Below are 16,945 nucleotides of genomic sequence, written 5' to 3'. Positions count from 1 at the left end.
GGTTCTCACAGCAGGTTTACTAAAGCCAAGACTTCAGGTGATCTCACGATCGGCCGCTACTTTTAGATCGCCCTCTGACACTGATGCTGGATCTTCCATAGTGTAAAAGCTATGATCCGGGGCCGGGCAGCAGCCTAAGCAAGGATGCCCAGACCTCCACAGCCCAGCCACCTCCTCCAGTTTATCCTGGGAAATGCTGAGGAACCTCTTCAGCTCGACTCCTGTAGCTGGACATCTTAAACCAGCGACTGTCCTCCCTACGGAGGGCTCAGGTTCAAACAATTCAATTCAATTTTATTTATATAGCGCCAAATCACAACATAAGTCGCCTCAAGGCGCTTCATAGATACAGAGAAAAACCCAACAATCATATGACCCCCTATGAGCAGCACTTTGGCAACAGTGGGAAGGAAAAACTCCCTTTTAACAGGAAGAAAACAGAAGCTAATGTTTGCAGTCTGTGGTCATGGATACTTGGAATTCCAGGGAGCGATCTAAAAATAACAGCTGTGCTGGAAGCTTTGTGGGCGTGTCGCGGGTAAAAGGTAACTTTGAACGTTAGATGACCAAATTAAATTCAGGCAATGCTTTGGATTTTTTTTATAGTTTTGTTCTCAGAACTTCTTGATCGCATCTTGTAAATCAGGTTTTGTGTAGAAGACACTCGTGAGTCATTAACTAGGATTGTGTTACTTCCACCCGTTTGGAAGGTGTTAGCTGTCTTAGGTAGCTTCTGTTTGTTTATTGACCCAGTTATAATAGACACAAGCAGGACAGGACAAATGCAGTGAGTCCAGGGAGCTCCGTGACATGCTTTCTCCGATATATTAAAGTCTGCTGGCAGCAGAAGAAAGCTTGGCCAGCCTCCAGTTATTGTTGCGTCTCTGGGGAAATGTGGCATGTTGCATTCTTTAGGTGTGCCTCCTCAGTTTGTCATCCTCAGGATATCACTTCAAAAGAATGTCTTCCTCTCTACATCTCCTTCTCTTCTCTGATTGGCTAATTAGTCCATCAATTCCTCCGGGTATGGGGCCAGCGAATCCATCTGTTCACAACACACCTTGTGTCCAGAACTAAGACCTACTGGAGTTACACTTAAAGGGGACGCAGGATTATCTGACCGGTGGCATTCGCTCCCAAATGAAAGTGCCTCGCTTCTTTATATGACTGGATTCGCTGCCAACCCTCCTAAGAGACCTCAGGGCTTCAGTCCAATGAGCAAGGACAGCATTTCAGACAAGTTCACAGTATCAAATACAAGAGCTCCTTTCCAGTCCTGAAATTTTTAATGAGCATTTTTTTTCCTATTTCTGGTCTGGTTGTGCGATGTGTAACAGAGGTGCTATTACTAATGTGGACACTAGCTGGGTGAGGTCCCAGGTTTCTCCTCTTGTCTTTTCAGTAGTAGTCTTCATAGTTTTTGGGGTTGAGGCAGTAGAGGAGGGCGCCTCCGAAAGAGAAGATGGTGGATCCCCATGCCAGGCCGTAGCCCCAGTTAAATTCATGGTAGATCCTCAGACTGACCGTCTCTATGAACTTGATGGGGAAGAGAACCAAGCTGCACACTTGGAGCACAACTGCAAGAAAAACAGACAGTTCAGACGCAAGATGCATCATTAAAGTTGGGGTCTTCCTGTGCACATTCGATGAAAATGTATTTTCTTTACATACCTGCAGAGAAAAGCATGACGGCCACAGGCTTGTAGCAGCGACTCCTGGAGCCAAAGCACAGGGAGAACAGCGCCACGAGGAAGGCGAGCAGCGTGAGGGCTGCTCCCCCCAACAGCAGAGCCAGGGTGGCGATCTGCCAGTCTGAGACGAGCACAAACACAGGGGCAGAAAGGAGGGAGAGGGGGAGGGAGGAAAACCGTGAAATCACACTGAAACAGAGAGTGACACAGGTAGCTAAAAAAAGGTTACTCTGGAGAGCCGTGTCGGCGCTGCTGACAGGAGGGGGGAAGCGGAGAGACAAGATGAGGACGGATAAAGGGAAGAAGACAGAGGCAGCAGAATAGGTCACAGGCTGCAGTGGTTAGCCACAGTAACAGTGCAATACTCAGTCCCTCAAAAGTAAATAACACTGGTGGTGAATTGCCACAGTGTAAACACAAACTATTTGTGGTTCGGAGGCTGAGCGATGGCGGCGATGGCTCGGAACATTTCTGAGCCACCGGGGACCCGTTGGCGGGGTGCAGATGAGGAATGCAAACCCTCAAACTGAGCACAGGCCTTTTTCTGGCACGAACACGCGCCTGGTTACACGTGCACATTTCCAACAGTCCAGTAATGGATCCCAATGGAGCAGAAAGGTGACTCTGACAATGAGTATATCCCTGTCGGCTGATGACTGCTCAGCAGCATCCTCAGCATCCCATCCACACTTGAGTGGAAATAGCTGTCTGCCCCAAACAGACGCAGCTGTGAAAGGCAGAAAAATACGATCGTAGGCTTCTTCTTCTTTTTTAGATGCCTTGCCTTTTTCTTGAGAAAACAGTTTTTCTTAGTCTAAATTAGCCACGGGACACCAACTGACTGTTGAGAGACAATATACGTTATTGTTTAGAGATTAGGGGTCTCTTTCATTGCTTTACTGTTTACTTGCGGAAACAGGAGGTCTGCATGTAAACAGGAGGAGGATATTATGATGAAGCATTTGATTACACAGGAAGAAATCATTTAAAGTACGGTGGGTGGAAAAAGGTAAACATCAAAGCATAAAGGGGATTGGGCTCTGTATACGCGGCTCAGTGTTACAGAGTGTGGAAAAGTTTACAGTGACTGACTAAAGTTTATTTAGTCTGTTTTTAGTACGTGTACGAGGTATTGTTTATTACGGAGTCTGGGAAATAAAAAAAGATTAAGCATGGCTGAGAATACTTCCTCTCTGCTGAGGCAGAAAATCATTAAAACAGCAGAAGAAAGTGACGGAACATAAGCTGCTTAAAATACAGTTCCCACTCTTGTTGGAGGGAAATTTTATTGGAGGGGCCAAGCCGCTCAAATATAAACAAACATCAACCACTTCTGACCAAATATGGCTCAGGATTTAGAGTTTAAAAAATGGGTCCTGTCACCACAGGATGCTGGAGCGAGCCCACAAAAAGCAGAGCACCACTTTTCCTTCAGCCTCCCTGCTTTCACAACCACAGCGACCCCCTCGCTGCTGCTGCCTCTCAGCAAAGAGGGAGGGTTACACTGACTTGACCCGCAGCTGTCACAGACCCATCGCTGTTGAGATACTGTATCTTTCCTGGGTCATTTTGGTGCCCGCAGCCCAGCCGGCGCGCAACTTTATCATGAAAACAGCAGGATGCAGAAAGTCATCTCATCTCAGAATTGGAACGGATCCTGTTCGCTGTGCGAGAGACACAGCCAGAGTTAGGGTGCTTAAAGGCTTTGACGAGCAGGAAGTGCCAAACTATTAATCTGAGCCCCGCACGATAACAGATGGAAAAGGAGATACAGTACACAAGATCCAATCTGAGCATTAATTATGGTCCTCTGTACGGATGTCAGGAACTGCTGAAGTGTTAAGCAAATAAATCCTTCAAGGCCCCCGATTCAGTTGCTTTGTCTCAGACAACTGTGGAAGATCTGTGTCACAGAAGTGCCTCGAGTGTCTCTCTCTCTCGCACTGTCACACAATCTCAGCCTCACTCTCTCAAGGCAGCAGGATGAAGGCCTGTTTGAAGAAGCACCATCTTCAATCGGAGGCCCCAGGTTCGTGTCCTCTGTGTCGCTGAGCTGAGGCTCTGTCCCACAGAGCCGGTATGTGGCCTGCACAGTTCTGTGACCTCCCGTAAAGAGGAAGCAGGCCCCCAGAATGGGATAGCTAACATATTACATTATTAATACGCTTTGCCATCACTGCATCTCACTGAGCTGGACGTGCTCACACTCTGGCTCCACATTGATATCCTGATCTCGCACCACCCTGGCATGAACACACTGCTGCTGCTGCATTCCTGGCTCTATGTGGAGTCTGTAGCATTTATACTTGACCACCGGCAGCTCCTGACTACATGTGTGTGCGTGTCTGTCTGAGAGAGAAACACGCAGACAGGATAACCTATATGCATCTGCACAAACACTAGAGCACGTAATGAGGCCATACTTGATGTCTACCTTACAGCACATTATTACGGTTTAAAGAGAACTTTGTGCAGAACAAGTTCAAAACATCTGAGCTGCTGTTTCAGACTAACAGGATCTATTTAATGCCCGAAGCATGACACCAAGGAAATATCGCGGGTTGATGAGGGGAGGGGGTGGTTAGAAACTGATTACTGGGATTCAAATCAATAAGCCCTAGCCAAGCACGAGCCTGAGGAAATGGGAAGTTCACTGTGTGCATTTACTGTGGTATGCTGCTGCTGCTGGGAGCTGACACGGAGACTACGTGTCTTTATATGGCACCAAAGTGCACTTTGTCTGCGCTGACAGAGGAGGAATGGGGCCAGAGTGGCCCGCAGTTACTCATCTCAGACAGAAAGAAAACATTTTGTCAGACTAACAAAAATGCAATTCACCAGTCAGCACGCAGGAGCCGCTCAGAGACAGCAGAAACACAGACAGGAAATGTTAGACAGTCTGCTCAGGGATACAGCAGGATAAACCCGTGTAAGCTTTAGGCACATTTACAAGAAAATTAAAATGACAAACCTTCTCTGTGCGATCAGTTTCGACATTTTTTTGCTTTTATTGTGTTGCAAGATGGATCGTCATCTACAAACTGTGGCTTGAAAGCCTGCCAGTGCGTTAGAAATGTCATAAAGGGCTGTTGCACTGCTTTACATATGCAGTAGATATTTTGCACAGCGCTACAAACACTCAACTAGCGATAGGATCAATTTTCTGAGAGTTCAGCCAGCTTCTCTCTTCCTTTCTCTCGGTGGATTAGTAGCTATGATGGAAATATGAAATGCTTCTAGAAAAAAAAGCTAAGTGAGGGGACTCCATAAATATTTTTTTTTCCCTAATAGAGAAAATTTCTGGAGTGTTTCAGCTTGTTTCCCTGGTTACTAATCTGCAGGCATCTGGATCTCGGGGGAGTTCTCTGCTCTGAGCTGCCCCTGCTCCTTGGCCGGTGAAGAAACCCACACAAAGGCTCATTTTGATCGCAACAAAAGGCCAAATGAAACCCCAGCTGGACCGCTCCTGGCGAGGCAACATTCCCACATCATTCTGTGGCGCACTGAGCAAACGCTTTAAGCAAAAAAGAGTCAAACGGCCTAGAAAGAAACCAACGCGTCTTATTCATCAGACTTGTGAGACTTCACTTTTTCCTGTACTCGATTATTTCCCAATTGGACAGCAGTGCGCAACACACCGTTCTAGATCCTATTTCATGCAGAAAATGTCGGCACTTTAAATTAAACAGGCAATAGCTAATTATAAAGTAATTAACATCTAGCATTCTCTGGGGTGATGTTTTATAATTCTCACCCACAGAACAGATTGGTTCAGCAGCGCACTCTCCGCGGGGACCCTTTGTTATCCCTGAGAGCTGTGCATCGCACTTCATTTGAATATGAATGTAGGTGTCTGTCTGCGCCCACAACCCTGCGATTTCGAAGGTGAAGCATCCCTTAAAACTACAACACCCAACTGGTTTAAAACTTTCAGCCAACATGGTGGCACGTCACGCCAGCAGCCGCCAGTGTTAAGCGTGTCTGTGCGGGCACATGAGCGTCTTTCTCACCCGTGGCCAGCGTGCTGTTGCAGGACCAATCCTCGGAGCTGACGGGCTTCCAGCAAGACGCCCACAAGGACAGGGAGTACTGATCATCCGCGGTGACCCACGCCGGGCTCAACATGGCACCGACATCCAGGCAGAGAGCGAGAAAGACGCACACAAGTCCCACCAACTTCAGGGGCGTCAACGCCGTCACCCGCACCTCCTCTGTGCCGCTCACGGATGAAGCCATGTCTAAAGTATCTTACTCATTAAATAACAAATAGTAGCAAAAAACAATGAAACAAATGCGGGAAATCGCCAACCTTGAACCAGTAATAACTTGCGGTTGTTCCCTCTTGAACGCGCACAGTGTGGTGGCGAGCCTCCGCTCACTCTGCGTCCTGAGCCCAGAGGACGCTGCCGCGGTGTGTGCTGTGGATCCGGCGCTCTGCCGACGGAACCGTGCCACGGAGCTCTAAAATAACGGGGCTGCACCTGCTGGGTCCTAGTGCCAGGGTGTGTGTGTGTGTGTGTGTGTGTGTGTGTGTGTGTGTGTGTGTGTGTGTGTGTGTGTGTGTGTGTGTGTGTTCTAATGCTCTCACTGATAACCAGACAGATTTATGTTTCCATATTCAGATATTTGGGGGCTCCCAGCTGTTGTGGTCCTGCTCTTGATTTGAGATCAGTTAAATCTGTGTGTACTTATGTTACAGACCTTAATGTCACGGTACTGGGTCGTGTGACCCAGTGTTTGAGTTTTTATGTATCTTTTGTATTAATTTGGTTTCTAGTTTAGCTCATCTAGTTAATTTCTAAGTTGCAGTTTAGTCCTTTGTGTCTTAGTTGTTTCTGGCATCTCCCCCTGTACTGTCTACCTGTCATGTTTCATGTCTGTGTGGTCCTTGTTGTCAAGTTCGTGTCATGTCTGTCTCCATATTTCCTGTTTTATTTTGAAAGGCTCTGGTGTTCTTGCTCATTGCATTTAGTGCCCCTGTCCTGTCATTAGGTTCATGTGTGGCAGCTGTTCTTCCTCATGTGTTCCCCTGATCACCCCTGTGGGTATTTACTCTGTGTACCTTCCCTCTGGTCAAGTTAAGTGTTTTTCAGGATTCTGTGCAGTTCGTGTTTGCCATTTGGTTTATGTTGTTTTTCATGCAGCCGCACGATGAGGTTCCGTGCAGGTCATGTTCATGTCTGTTTCGTCACGCCATTTGGTTCACAGTTTCCATGCATCTGCACAGCATTCTGTTCACAGTGATCATAGTTTTCCCTTTCAGTCGTGTTAGTGTTTTTCCAGTTTAGGTTTCTGGTTAGTTGCCTCTCTGTCCCTGTTATGTTTTGTCTACTCCCCTCTATATCAGCCCAAATAAAGGCTCGCTTTCAGTTTAAGTTCACTCCCGTCTCCTCACCTGTGTTCGCACCTGGGTCCACCACACACACCTCCTTATAGCGCTTTATCACCCCAGTAGAGCGCTTTGTTCTCAGACTGTTGGCTTACTTGTGGTTCCAGGATATTTAAAAGTAGAATGGGAGACTTAAGCTTTAGCCCAGTTTGGATTTGGGCACCAGACACCCTCTTAGGCTTAAAAAAAACATTTTTCATGAAGCATATATTTAGGGCTGCATCAGGTGACCCTGAATTCTCCCTCAGTTATTCTGCAGAAGGCCTAGGCTGCTGGAGGCTTCCCATGATGCTATGAGTGTTTTTTCTCCCCGCCCTGTGTGTTTATACACCCCTCTGTATTTTGTTATTAATCCCTGGCTTTGTTCGACACCTTGTCTTTTGTCCTGTCTCCCTCCCCTCACCAGGGACCCGTCACAGCCCTGAGCCTGCTTGTGCTGGACGTTTCTTCCGGTTAAAAGGGAGTTTTTCCTTCGCACTGTCACCAAAGCGCGTGCTCATAGGGGCTCATCTGATTGGGTGCAGTTTTCTCTCTTTTCTCTTTATCATTGTAGGGTCTTTACCTTACAAATAAAAGCCCCAACTTAAAACTTTTTAATGACGCAGCCTTCCGATGTTGTTTTGTTAAGTTTTTCACTCCCTTAAGTCACTTTTCCAAAAACTGACTGCAGCTTCTACCTGGTGATAGGAATGTTCTTTCTGGCTCAAAAGGCATTGATGTTATTCCCGAGAGGCATGTTTGACATATGTTTGACGGATTATAGGCCAAGAAGTCATTTCTGAAAGTTTACATTCTTGCAACAATGGATGCCCAATGCATCCATAAGGCAGCATGTTAGTGCAAGAATCTGAGCTAATAATTAACTAATTTTTATTCTTTAACTGTGTGTTATTTTACAAATTTAAAGTATTGTGTACAATTTATCATCAGTTTTCACTGGATGCCTAAATACATGTCATAGTGTGAGTGTGACAGTAGGTGTGTTTTATTGTAGGATACAGGAAGTCCAAAAAGCATAGCTGAATATTCCTGAGATGCTGTCTGTGATCTCTATGTTATATGAAATCATTGTTCAAATTGCATTATATAACCATTCAATATAAACTCACTGGACACTTTATTAGGTACACCTTGGTGGTACTGGGTTTGACCCCTTTTTGCCTTCAAATCAGTCTTAATTGTTTGTGGCATAGATTCAACAAGATGCTGGAAATATTCCCCGCAGCTTTTGGTTCATACATGATAGCATCACACAGTTGCAGCCGCGTGACGTGTACAGACCATTCTCTGTAAATGCCAGATATTGCTATGTGGGAAAAATCCCAGCAGACCGTCTGGCACCAACAACCATGTCATGCTCAAAGTCACTTAAATCCTCTGTTCTTCCTCATTCTTATGCTCAGTTTGAACTTTAGGAGGTTTTCGTTTCTATGTCTACATGCCTGTATGTTGCTCCCATGGGATTAATTCATTGGATATTTGCATTAACAAGCAGCTGAAGAGGTGTACTTAGGTAAGGCAGAGAGGGTTTGGACATGTGTAGAGAAAGGGTCGTGGATATATTGGACAAAATATGTTGAAGATGAAGCTACCAGGAAAGAGGAAAAGAGGAAGACCTCAGAGAAGGTTTGTGGATGTAGTGAAGGAGGACATGCAGAAGGTTGGTGTGACGGTATAGGATACTAGAGACAGGGTGAGATGGAGGCAGATGATCTGCTACGGTGAACCCCACAGCAAATCTTCTGCGGTCACCAGAAGTGGAAGATGAGGGCTCGGCTTTTGTTCATTCACTTTGGCTTTAAGATCATCCTCCCTTTAGGCCAGCTTTGTTCTGATTGGCTGCCCTTCCCAAACAGAGAAGCTGGTAGGTGGAGCTGCTGTGCTGATAAAACTACTTTAAGGACGTCTCCACACAATGACATCATCAAGAGTGCTTTGAGCAGTGCGAGGTTGTGGATCACAGCGCAGACACCGACTGTATCACTTTAAACACTCTGTGAGACAAACCTTTATTCTGTCTCACACAGACTCAGAGCTACGGTTAGAAGGCTGCTCGTGTTCTTTCTAATTGAACTCAGTGATTTTTGTCCCCAGGGACGAATCTTGGAATTAATTCATATTGATCACAAATGCACCCTGAGAGAGACGTAGACGAGTAAATTAACTTCATAGCTACATTTAATTAGAAATGCACCATCAGCATCTGTGTTGGAGTCCTTGTTAGTTTTAGGTTATAGACCGCAGTTAGCATGAAAGGAAACTGAAAATAAAACACAACGTTTGAAGTTTCATGAACCAGTACAGTGATATTATATGCAGGTCTGTACTGTGTGTGTGTGTGTGTGTGTGTGTGTGTGTGTGTGTGTGTGTGTGTGTGTGTGTGTGTGTGTGTGTGTGTGTGTGTGTGTGTGTGTATTTACCCATCCAGCCTCTCCTGATTACAATCTGTTTTCATCAGTAATGATGTTGAAAGACTTTGCCGGCAGGAACATTTGACCTACACTTTGGTAAGACACACACACACACACACACACACACCACACGACATCATAACTCATCAGTGTTAATATACTGCTCGGAGTTGCATATTTGATTGCACGTCTAAGGCACAAAATATCAATGCTTAGATTGAACTGATGACTGACACAGAACACTGAGCACGAGGGAAACCATGTGGAAACAAAGTGAAATGAACAACTGTATCTTCCTCTGCCACGAGGAATTGGAAAATGTGGTGACGTGAGCAAAAAATGAAATGTCAGGCAAACGCTAGAGATAAATATATTCTTTAATACTAACGTCGCTGCACAGCAAAATCTCCAGTGTTAAATTAACACTGGAGAGTGTCTATATGGGTCCACACCTCTGAGTGTTAAATTAACACTGTTGACAGTGTTATATGTTTAAAAGTAACCTAGTCAGTTTTGAAGATTAACAATGGCTAACACTGAGCAGTGCTGATTTTCTAACACTGGAATATTTCTAACATTTTGAGTTATTTTCCAGAGTTAGAAAATCAGCACTGCTCAGTGTTAGCCATTGTTAATCTTCAAAACTGACTAGGTGTGTGAAAGAGGATGGTTTTCTGGATCTGCATTTTAGAATCATCCTCACTATCTGAGATTTGAAGTGAAATTTGTCTCAGCTTGGCAAATATTAACGTCCCAAAATCTCAAACCAAACAGAAGGTCTCTGTGAAGGTTCTCAGTGATCCAGGTCATCGTAGTCTAAGGAGCTTGGAAAGAAAAGCGTCTGGACTTCTTTAAGTTGCTTGAAGACGTTTCACCTCTCATCCGAGAAGCTTCTTCAGTTCTAACTGGTGGAGAGTCCCAGATTTAAACCCAGTGTTAGTTTCCCCCCAAAGAGGACCATCAGGGGGTCCTTTGTCCCTCTTTGGGGGGAAACTCCCACTGGGTTTGAAATACAGTGTACCCCTTTGGCCTCTACAATTCTCCTGTGGGAGCGGTTGGCGTCATTGCTTTCCTAACACTGTACAACACACATATAACGTATATTTAGCCACCCTGATGTTTCTGATTGTTATTTTAGTTCATTTATTGTCATCATTGTGCCTGTTTTTGTTAGATAAATGTGTAGTATGTGTGTGTCACAAATGTGTTGTAGGCGCCGTTAACGCTGAATATATAATTCTGGCTAGCTTGGAAGTTGTGATGGGCTGAGCTAACCCCCCCTGTTTGTATTTGGCTGCAGGAGCTGGAGCGAGTAAGTTAATGACTTGGACGTCTTTCTTTCCTTTACCTTTCTTTGTCAGGCACGCAAGAACACACGGTTACAATAGCAAGGGTTCGATTTATTCTATTTAAATATTTTCTTTCACTTTTTGTTCTGCTTAGTTTCATTTTAGCGTCTGTGATTTGAAGGCATGTAGGTTTGGTTTTCGTTAGTTTCAGTCTTTTTATTGTCGTGCGGAAAGATCTAAGCAGCTAACTCAGTCTTAGACGTCCAAACTCTCAATAAACATGTCAATCAAAGCCTTATCAGAAACGTGAAAAATGTTAGATATAAGATTTAAATGTTTTACCTAAAACTACGAATATTTCCTCTTTATTTTCTTTTCTTTTATTTGAGCTAGTTTTCCAAGTTCACAAAATAGTTTCATTATTTTTCATTATTCTTTATGTTTTTTTGTCACATACGATTTTAGCTTCGTTTAATTAACCTTGCGGAGGATGGAGAAAGCAAGAACTGCCGCCTTTCATCGATGACCTTTGATTTTTATTGGGTGGCCTATTTGTGAACTAACTTGCATAATTAGATTATTGGTTACATTTATGTATCTTTAGTTATTTTTTCCACATTTACCTGCTATTCTTCGTGCTAACGGCGGTGTGTCTCTTTAACTCGGGGCAGTTCGTGAAGCCGCGATACCAAACAGACCTTGTGCGCCTGCGCAGTTTGTACAACAAATCTTTCGGGCAGCGGAGGAGACGAACGGTCGCTAATGCGCATATTTGGGGACGAAAAAAGGTAAGTCGCAGCGATAGGCGTTGTGTTTGCAGCAACACGCGGTTTCGAGAAGCAGTGAAGCCCGTAGCGTTTGGCGGGACTCTCTCCCGGGAAGTCTTTGTTTGGATCCTGTGTTGATGGCCAGATTGAATTTAAAGGTGAAGGCTCCGTGAGCCCACTAATCGACCTGCCAGGACACTAACCCGCTCAGCCACACACCACCGAAGCTAACCTAACCCGATAGAGACCGTTAGCACAGCGCCGTGTCCCCGGTGGCTGTTTGGGGCGGAGGCGCTTTGTGATGGATGATTGTGCTGATGGTCATCTATTTTTGGATCCGTGCGGAGCGCTGGACGGCAGCCGCCATTGGTCGCTGTCACTTCAGCCACGGATGTCTCGTGGTCATGGCGTAACGACGCCCTTTACCGTGTCCCTGTTAGAAAACGTCGGTCTGTGTGAGAACAGCAGAGATGTGGTGTCTGAGAAGGAGCTTGGAAACCGTGCTGCTCGTCTTTAAGTAGGACCAAAGGAAGGGTGTAGCTGCTGAGGTGGAAGTTCTTGTTAACTGTCATCTTACTCCATCAGCAGGTTCAAACTGAAGCTTAATGCCTGTTTGCTTTTCTGCAGATAAACCCCCCCAAACAGACCCGCGGGAATCATGGGGAGTGGTAAGTTTACCCACAAGCAGAGACGGAAACACGGATTCCTCTTTTTCCTACTCTCGCTTGTTTTTCCTGTTCCATTGTGTTGATTTTCCTCATTGTCCATGCTACTAAACCACTGCAGTGCCCCCCCTTGTTGACACAGTAACAATTCCCATTCTGTCCGGGGGGAAATTCCTGTTTGGATTTTGCTCTTTGTCCTTTTTTCTGCTTTTAAGCCTTTTGCTGATCCCATTCCCGAAGTTATGAGTCAGACAGCCGTTACTTGTTAATTTGGGCATGTTGTGGCATCTGACTGTTTCCTTGGGGGAGTTTATGTTTATATTCTGGGTGTGAGAAACAGAGGGCCACCTTGTCTCTTCAAGTCCGTTCTTCCAGTTTCTTTTATTTGGCAGAGGGACGGATGCCTAAATCAAAGGAGCTTTTGTCTTTATGTAGAAATGTGGGCACTGACCAGCGCTCGGCTCGGCTGCCTTTGTTTCAGTCCCCACCTCGCTCCTCTCCCCATTTTCCTCATTATTCTTTTCCCAGCATCTCTTTCCTTTTTGCCGCCCTTTCAATGCCGTCTAAATTCCTCCCCCATGCTGTTCTGCTTGCTGACTCGCCCTCACTTTCCTGTCATCTTCATTCCTTTCCTGTCTCTGCTTGTTGATTAATGCATTTTTTTCTTTCCCCTACTCGCTCCTGTCTTTGCTTCCTCCCTCCTCCACTCGTTTCAGTGTTCCTGCCAGCAGAAGCGGCCCACTCGGTCCTGCGGAGGCTGCGCAGGGCCAACTTTTTTCTGGAGGAAATAAAGCAGGGTAACATCCAGAGGGAGTGTCGGGAGGAGACCTGCACCTATGAGGAGGCCCGGGAAGCTTTTGAGAACGAAGAGAAGACGGTGAGAGGATGAGGAGGCGTGTCGCATCACACAGTGCACATCAGAACTCCAACATGAACCACGCGTCGTTTTTCTTTAACAGGAAATCATTTCCCATTGCGGCACATTTGTGGAGTGCTGGAAATAAACAGCTTAAAGTTTTCCTGATTCTTATAGATGAGGACAAAATTATTAGCCCACCTATGAAATTTAAAGTCTTTCCCGGGTGCTTCTTCAACAGAGCATGTTTGTGCACAATAACAGAACTGTTTCAGATTAGTTTGACCGGGGTCAGTATTATTCGCCCTTCTGGAAAAATAGACCTTTTTATCGTGCCACCGCACAAAGCACTGCTGGGAAATGATGTGATTTAACTTGGTAATGCTCAGAGCTTCTAGAATCAGGATAAAACTGAAGGTTATTTTCCTATTTTCACTCAGTATAAAAACTTCAGCGAGGGTCTGAGCTATCAGTTGAGAAAGCATACAGAGTTTCCAGAGTAGAAAGCAGAGACGATGCTTATGTTTGGAGAGAGAAGTGAGAGGTGTACAACCAAAGAGCGCTGGCTCCACAGTGAAACACGGGGGTGGGACTATTATGCCGTGGGAATGCTTCAGCCCACTTTAAACAGAGAGTCTCAGGATGGAAGGAATCGCGAAGAAAGAAGGAAATAATAATAATAATAATGGATACTTTATTGATCCCCATGGGGAAATTACTTGTTTTTTCTCTGCATTTGACCCATTCACTCAGTGAAGCAGTGGGCAGCCCACTAAGCAGGTGCCCGGGGAGCAGTGTGTAGGGACGGTACCTTGCTCAGGGGTACCTCAGGGTAGCCGTTAAGTGGATTCGAACCGCCGACCTTCCGATCATGGGGCGATCATGGGGCGACCACTTTACCTACTGAGCTATCCCTTGAACTTGAAAGGAAGCTTTAGAAAGAAAACCTCAGGCAACCAGCAGCAAATCTGGGTCCTAATGTCTTCCAACACGACAACAACCCAAAACATGCCTGGTGAAGAACAGCTGGTCTGCACGGAGCCCTGACACCAGTGCCAGTCTGTGGGGGGGCCTGAAGATCTAGGCCAAGGTGATCAAGTCTGGAGGATCTTGGGAGATTCACTGAAGAAGACACGTGTTAGCATTGGGGAGCTAATCATTTTGACCCTGGTAGTAAAATAACATGATCATCCAAAAAACTAGGATGTTTGGATAATTGAAACTGCTCGCCCTTTTTAAAAGCACTTGGGAAACTTGAAACATGAAAACATGGCTTCCACTGCAGCTAAATCCCACAGGTCAGCATCACCGGTGGAGAGTAACCCACGCCAGCCGCTCTAACTACAAGTGATATTTTGTGGCGTTCATGTGTCCAGCAGTGAAATCCTGTGCCGAGAGCGGAACGAGGGTGTTTGTCAGAAAGTGATTGCGATCAGCAGGAAGAACAGCCCAGTGCAGCATTGTGTGGAGGCTGGAGCTAGGTCATGTGTGCGCTCACGTGGTCTCTTTTTGTTTGTTTGGGTGCTGTTGTCGGTTTCCTTGCGTTGCAGTAATGTGGATAAAAAGCGCTTGCAGTGGGGGGGGGGGGGTGCACGTTTGGGCTGTTTTATTGACAGTGTGGATGTTCTGTGTGCAGAGGCAGTTCTGGGAAGAATATGTGCGTGAAAGCAGTCCGCCTGGAGGCCCGGAGGCGGCGGTGGGCGGGATCCACTCGCTCTACCTGATTGTGCCGCTGCTGCTGGTCGTGGTCATCATCGCCGGCGTCGCAATCACTGTGTGGCGCTGCCACTCCCGCAAACGCTCACAGCGCAGCCCCAGCATGGGACTCTCGCATCACAACAACGTCTTGTCAGTGGTCTCTATGGACCACTGGGGGAGGGAATACCACGGTGACCAATCAGAACTCAGCATCCACAGCAGCCCAGCGTATCCAGGCTCAGAGTTTACGTCAGGGCGCGGAAGCGCCGGCGACCCGCCGCCATCTTACGAAGAGGCTGTGGGCCACACGGACGTCCAAATAGAGACTGAGCCGCCCCCACAGTATGAGGACATAGTCAACAGCAGTTCTGTTAGTGTCAGTGGGGGCCAAGGGAAGTGAACGTGTTTTTAACCAGCAGCCTAACAAAAGCCCTAACACACACTAAGACTTATTGTTTAGCAGTGCTACTGCTGTGGTTTCACCAGCCCCCCCCTGCAATCCAACACACACGACAGAAACACTAATAACTGTTTGGTCAGTGGACTAATGCAATCATCAGTGCTGGAACAGAAGTTGCACTAACCGTTGAAGGAACGAGTGATGGTGCAATACCACGCTGCTGCTTCTCCTCACGCTGTGTCACAGCTACAGATTCACAAACAGGGTTTGTATCACAGGTGTGAGACCAATGCTTTAGTGGCGCTCGGTACCGACTGATGCCAGTTTGAGACCCGAGTGGGCGGCGTCACATCATTTGTTTTTCATCTTTGAATACGTCCTTGTCAAAAATACTTCATCCACAAGTTTGTGGTTGTACATTTGCCGTGTGTGACTCGATCATAAGTGAACATAATGCAGACTTTTGAGAAAGGACATTATTCACCAGCCGGTCTCTCGTGGTGGGCCGGGAGCCTGCATGTGGCTCCAATGAGGGTTTTACCTGTAAACAGTAAACAGATGTCAAGGCATAATATATATTTTTTTATTTAACCAGGAAGATCCCACTGAGATTAAAAACCTCTTTTTCAAGGGAAACCTGGCCAAGATAGGCAGCAGCAGGTGTCTCCCAGTTACAGAAATGACTCAGTTAATATGCCTTAAACCATGAGGTGACACGCCAAACCAAAGCATTGGTCCATCTTTAGTAAACACGAAGGGTTAAGGGAAGGAGGGCAGTTATGCGTCATTCCCTGCTTATATTTCGGTAACGCCTGTAGTTCATGCTGTCCTCGTGAGGTTAGAGGTGTCTCCGTACTGTCTAATTTGATTTAATGGTCAGGACTCACTGGCCCATGAACACTAGTGGGGCCTCTGACAGCTGCTTTAACTGTGGAACGCCCTCCTTCCCAAACGGACCTCCTGGATGTGAAGCTGCAGCTGTGCTACAGTTACTGACTTGCACATAAATGTGGGGCAGAAAGCAGCAGAGACGGGTTGTCAGGGGAAGCTTCTGTATTTACAGTCACCGTGGATAAAGTCTATGTTTAGCATGAGTAATGTATCTATGTAACTGTGTATCTGTGTGCAAACATTACGGGGAGGCATTTTTTAAAGCTTAAAGGCCAGTGACTGCACCGGTGCTGATGTAACCGTAGTACAGTCGGTTGTGAATAATGGAGGGGCAAAGCTCAGAATGAGCTGTTTCATGGAAAGTAGGACAGTCTGTTTCACGTTTGCTGTGTCACTCAGCAGTAACAATGACGTTGTAATCCTCAGAGTGCTCGGTCTATATGAAACGCTGCTGCTGCTGCATACACTCTAAAGCCAAATATGTCGTCACTAATGCTGATCACTGTCACGCAGCAGAGCACTGAACGTTTGCAGCGTGACCTTTGAGCCTCAGCACTCGCTGCGACACTGAGCTGACTCGTGCTGGTAGAGGTAGCAATTTTGGTTCGGCCACTTGTTGTACTGTTACTTAACCGAACCCTGTTTTTACAAAGCCTTATCGAGGAAAAACACGTTACATAACACTAAAAGTAAGGAGCTTGTTATAAATCTTTCACTTGTGCAAAAGCTTGAATTAATTTGTAATAAAATATTTAAAACTCGCTGCATGAATCTTTCAGCGTCTCGAGAACATGTTCAGTTTGTTTGGGTGAGCACTTGTTGCCCCCCCGCACTGTTACCATCATCACTCACAAAGGGACAAATTATTCATCGCCTGGTGGTTTTCCA

General features: G+C 46.1%; 2 protein-coding genes across 3 annotated transcripts; one reads left to right on the top strand and one right to left on the bottom strand.

Annotated features, from left to right (window-relative positions):
• Positions 1–684: 684 nt before the first annotated feature.
• tmem47 (transmembrane protein 47) lies at positions 685–6,176 on the bottom strand. The gene is made up of 4 exons (XM_080297279.1): positions 6,001–6,176; positions 5,702–5,929; positions 1,672–1,812; positions 685–1,577 (listed from the first exon to the last, which is right to left on the bottom strand). The coding sequence occupies exons 2-4, from the start codon at positions 5,925–5,927 to the stop codon at positions 1,399–1,401; spliced, it is 546 nt and encodes a 181-aa protein (XP_080153405.1). The 5' UTR covers positions 5,928–5,929; positions 6,001–6,176; the 3' UTR covers positions 685–1,398.
• Positions 6,177–11,452: 5,276 nt separating this feature from the next.
• prrg1 (proline rich Gla (G-carboxyglutamic acid) 1) lies at positions 11,453–16,818 on the top strand. Of its 2 annotated transcripts, none has more exons than XM_026158982.2 (4): positions 11,453–11,568; positions 12,175–12,215; positions 12,929–13,089; positions 14,705–16,818. In XM_026158982.2, the coding sequence occupies exons 2-4, from the start codon at positions 12,206–12,208 to the stop codon at positions 15,164–15,166; spliced, it is 633 nt and encodes a 210-aa protein (XP_026014767.1). In that variant the 5' UTR covers positions 11,453–11,568; positions 12,175–12,205; the 3' UTR covers positions 15,167–16,818. The 2 variants fall into 2 exon arrangements, with proteins under 2 accessions (XP_026014767.1, XP_026014768.1); XM_026158983.2 differs by lacking the exon at positions 11,453–11,568 and adding an exon at positions 11,967–12,095.
• Positions 16,819–16,945: the final 127 nt, after the last annotated feature.

This window comes from Astatotilapia calliptera, chromosome 23 (assembly GCF_964374335.1).
Source record: "Astatotilapia calliptera chromosome 23, fAstCal68.1, whole genome shotgun sequence".
In the NCBI taxonomy this organism is placed as follows: domain Eukaryota; kingdom Metazoa; phylum Chordata; class Actinopteri; order Cichliformes; family Cichlidae; genus Astatotilapia; species Astatotilapia calliptera.
This window is presented reverse-complemented; position numbering and strand designations above follow the sequence as displayed.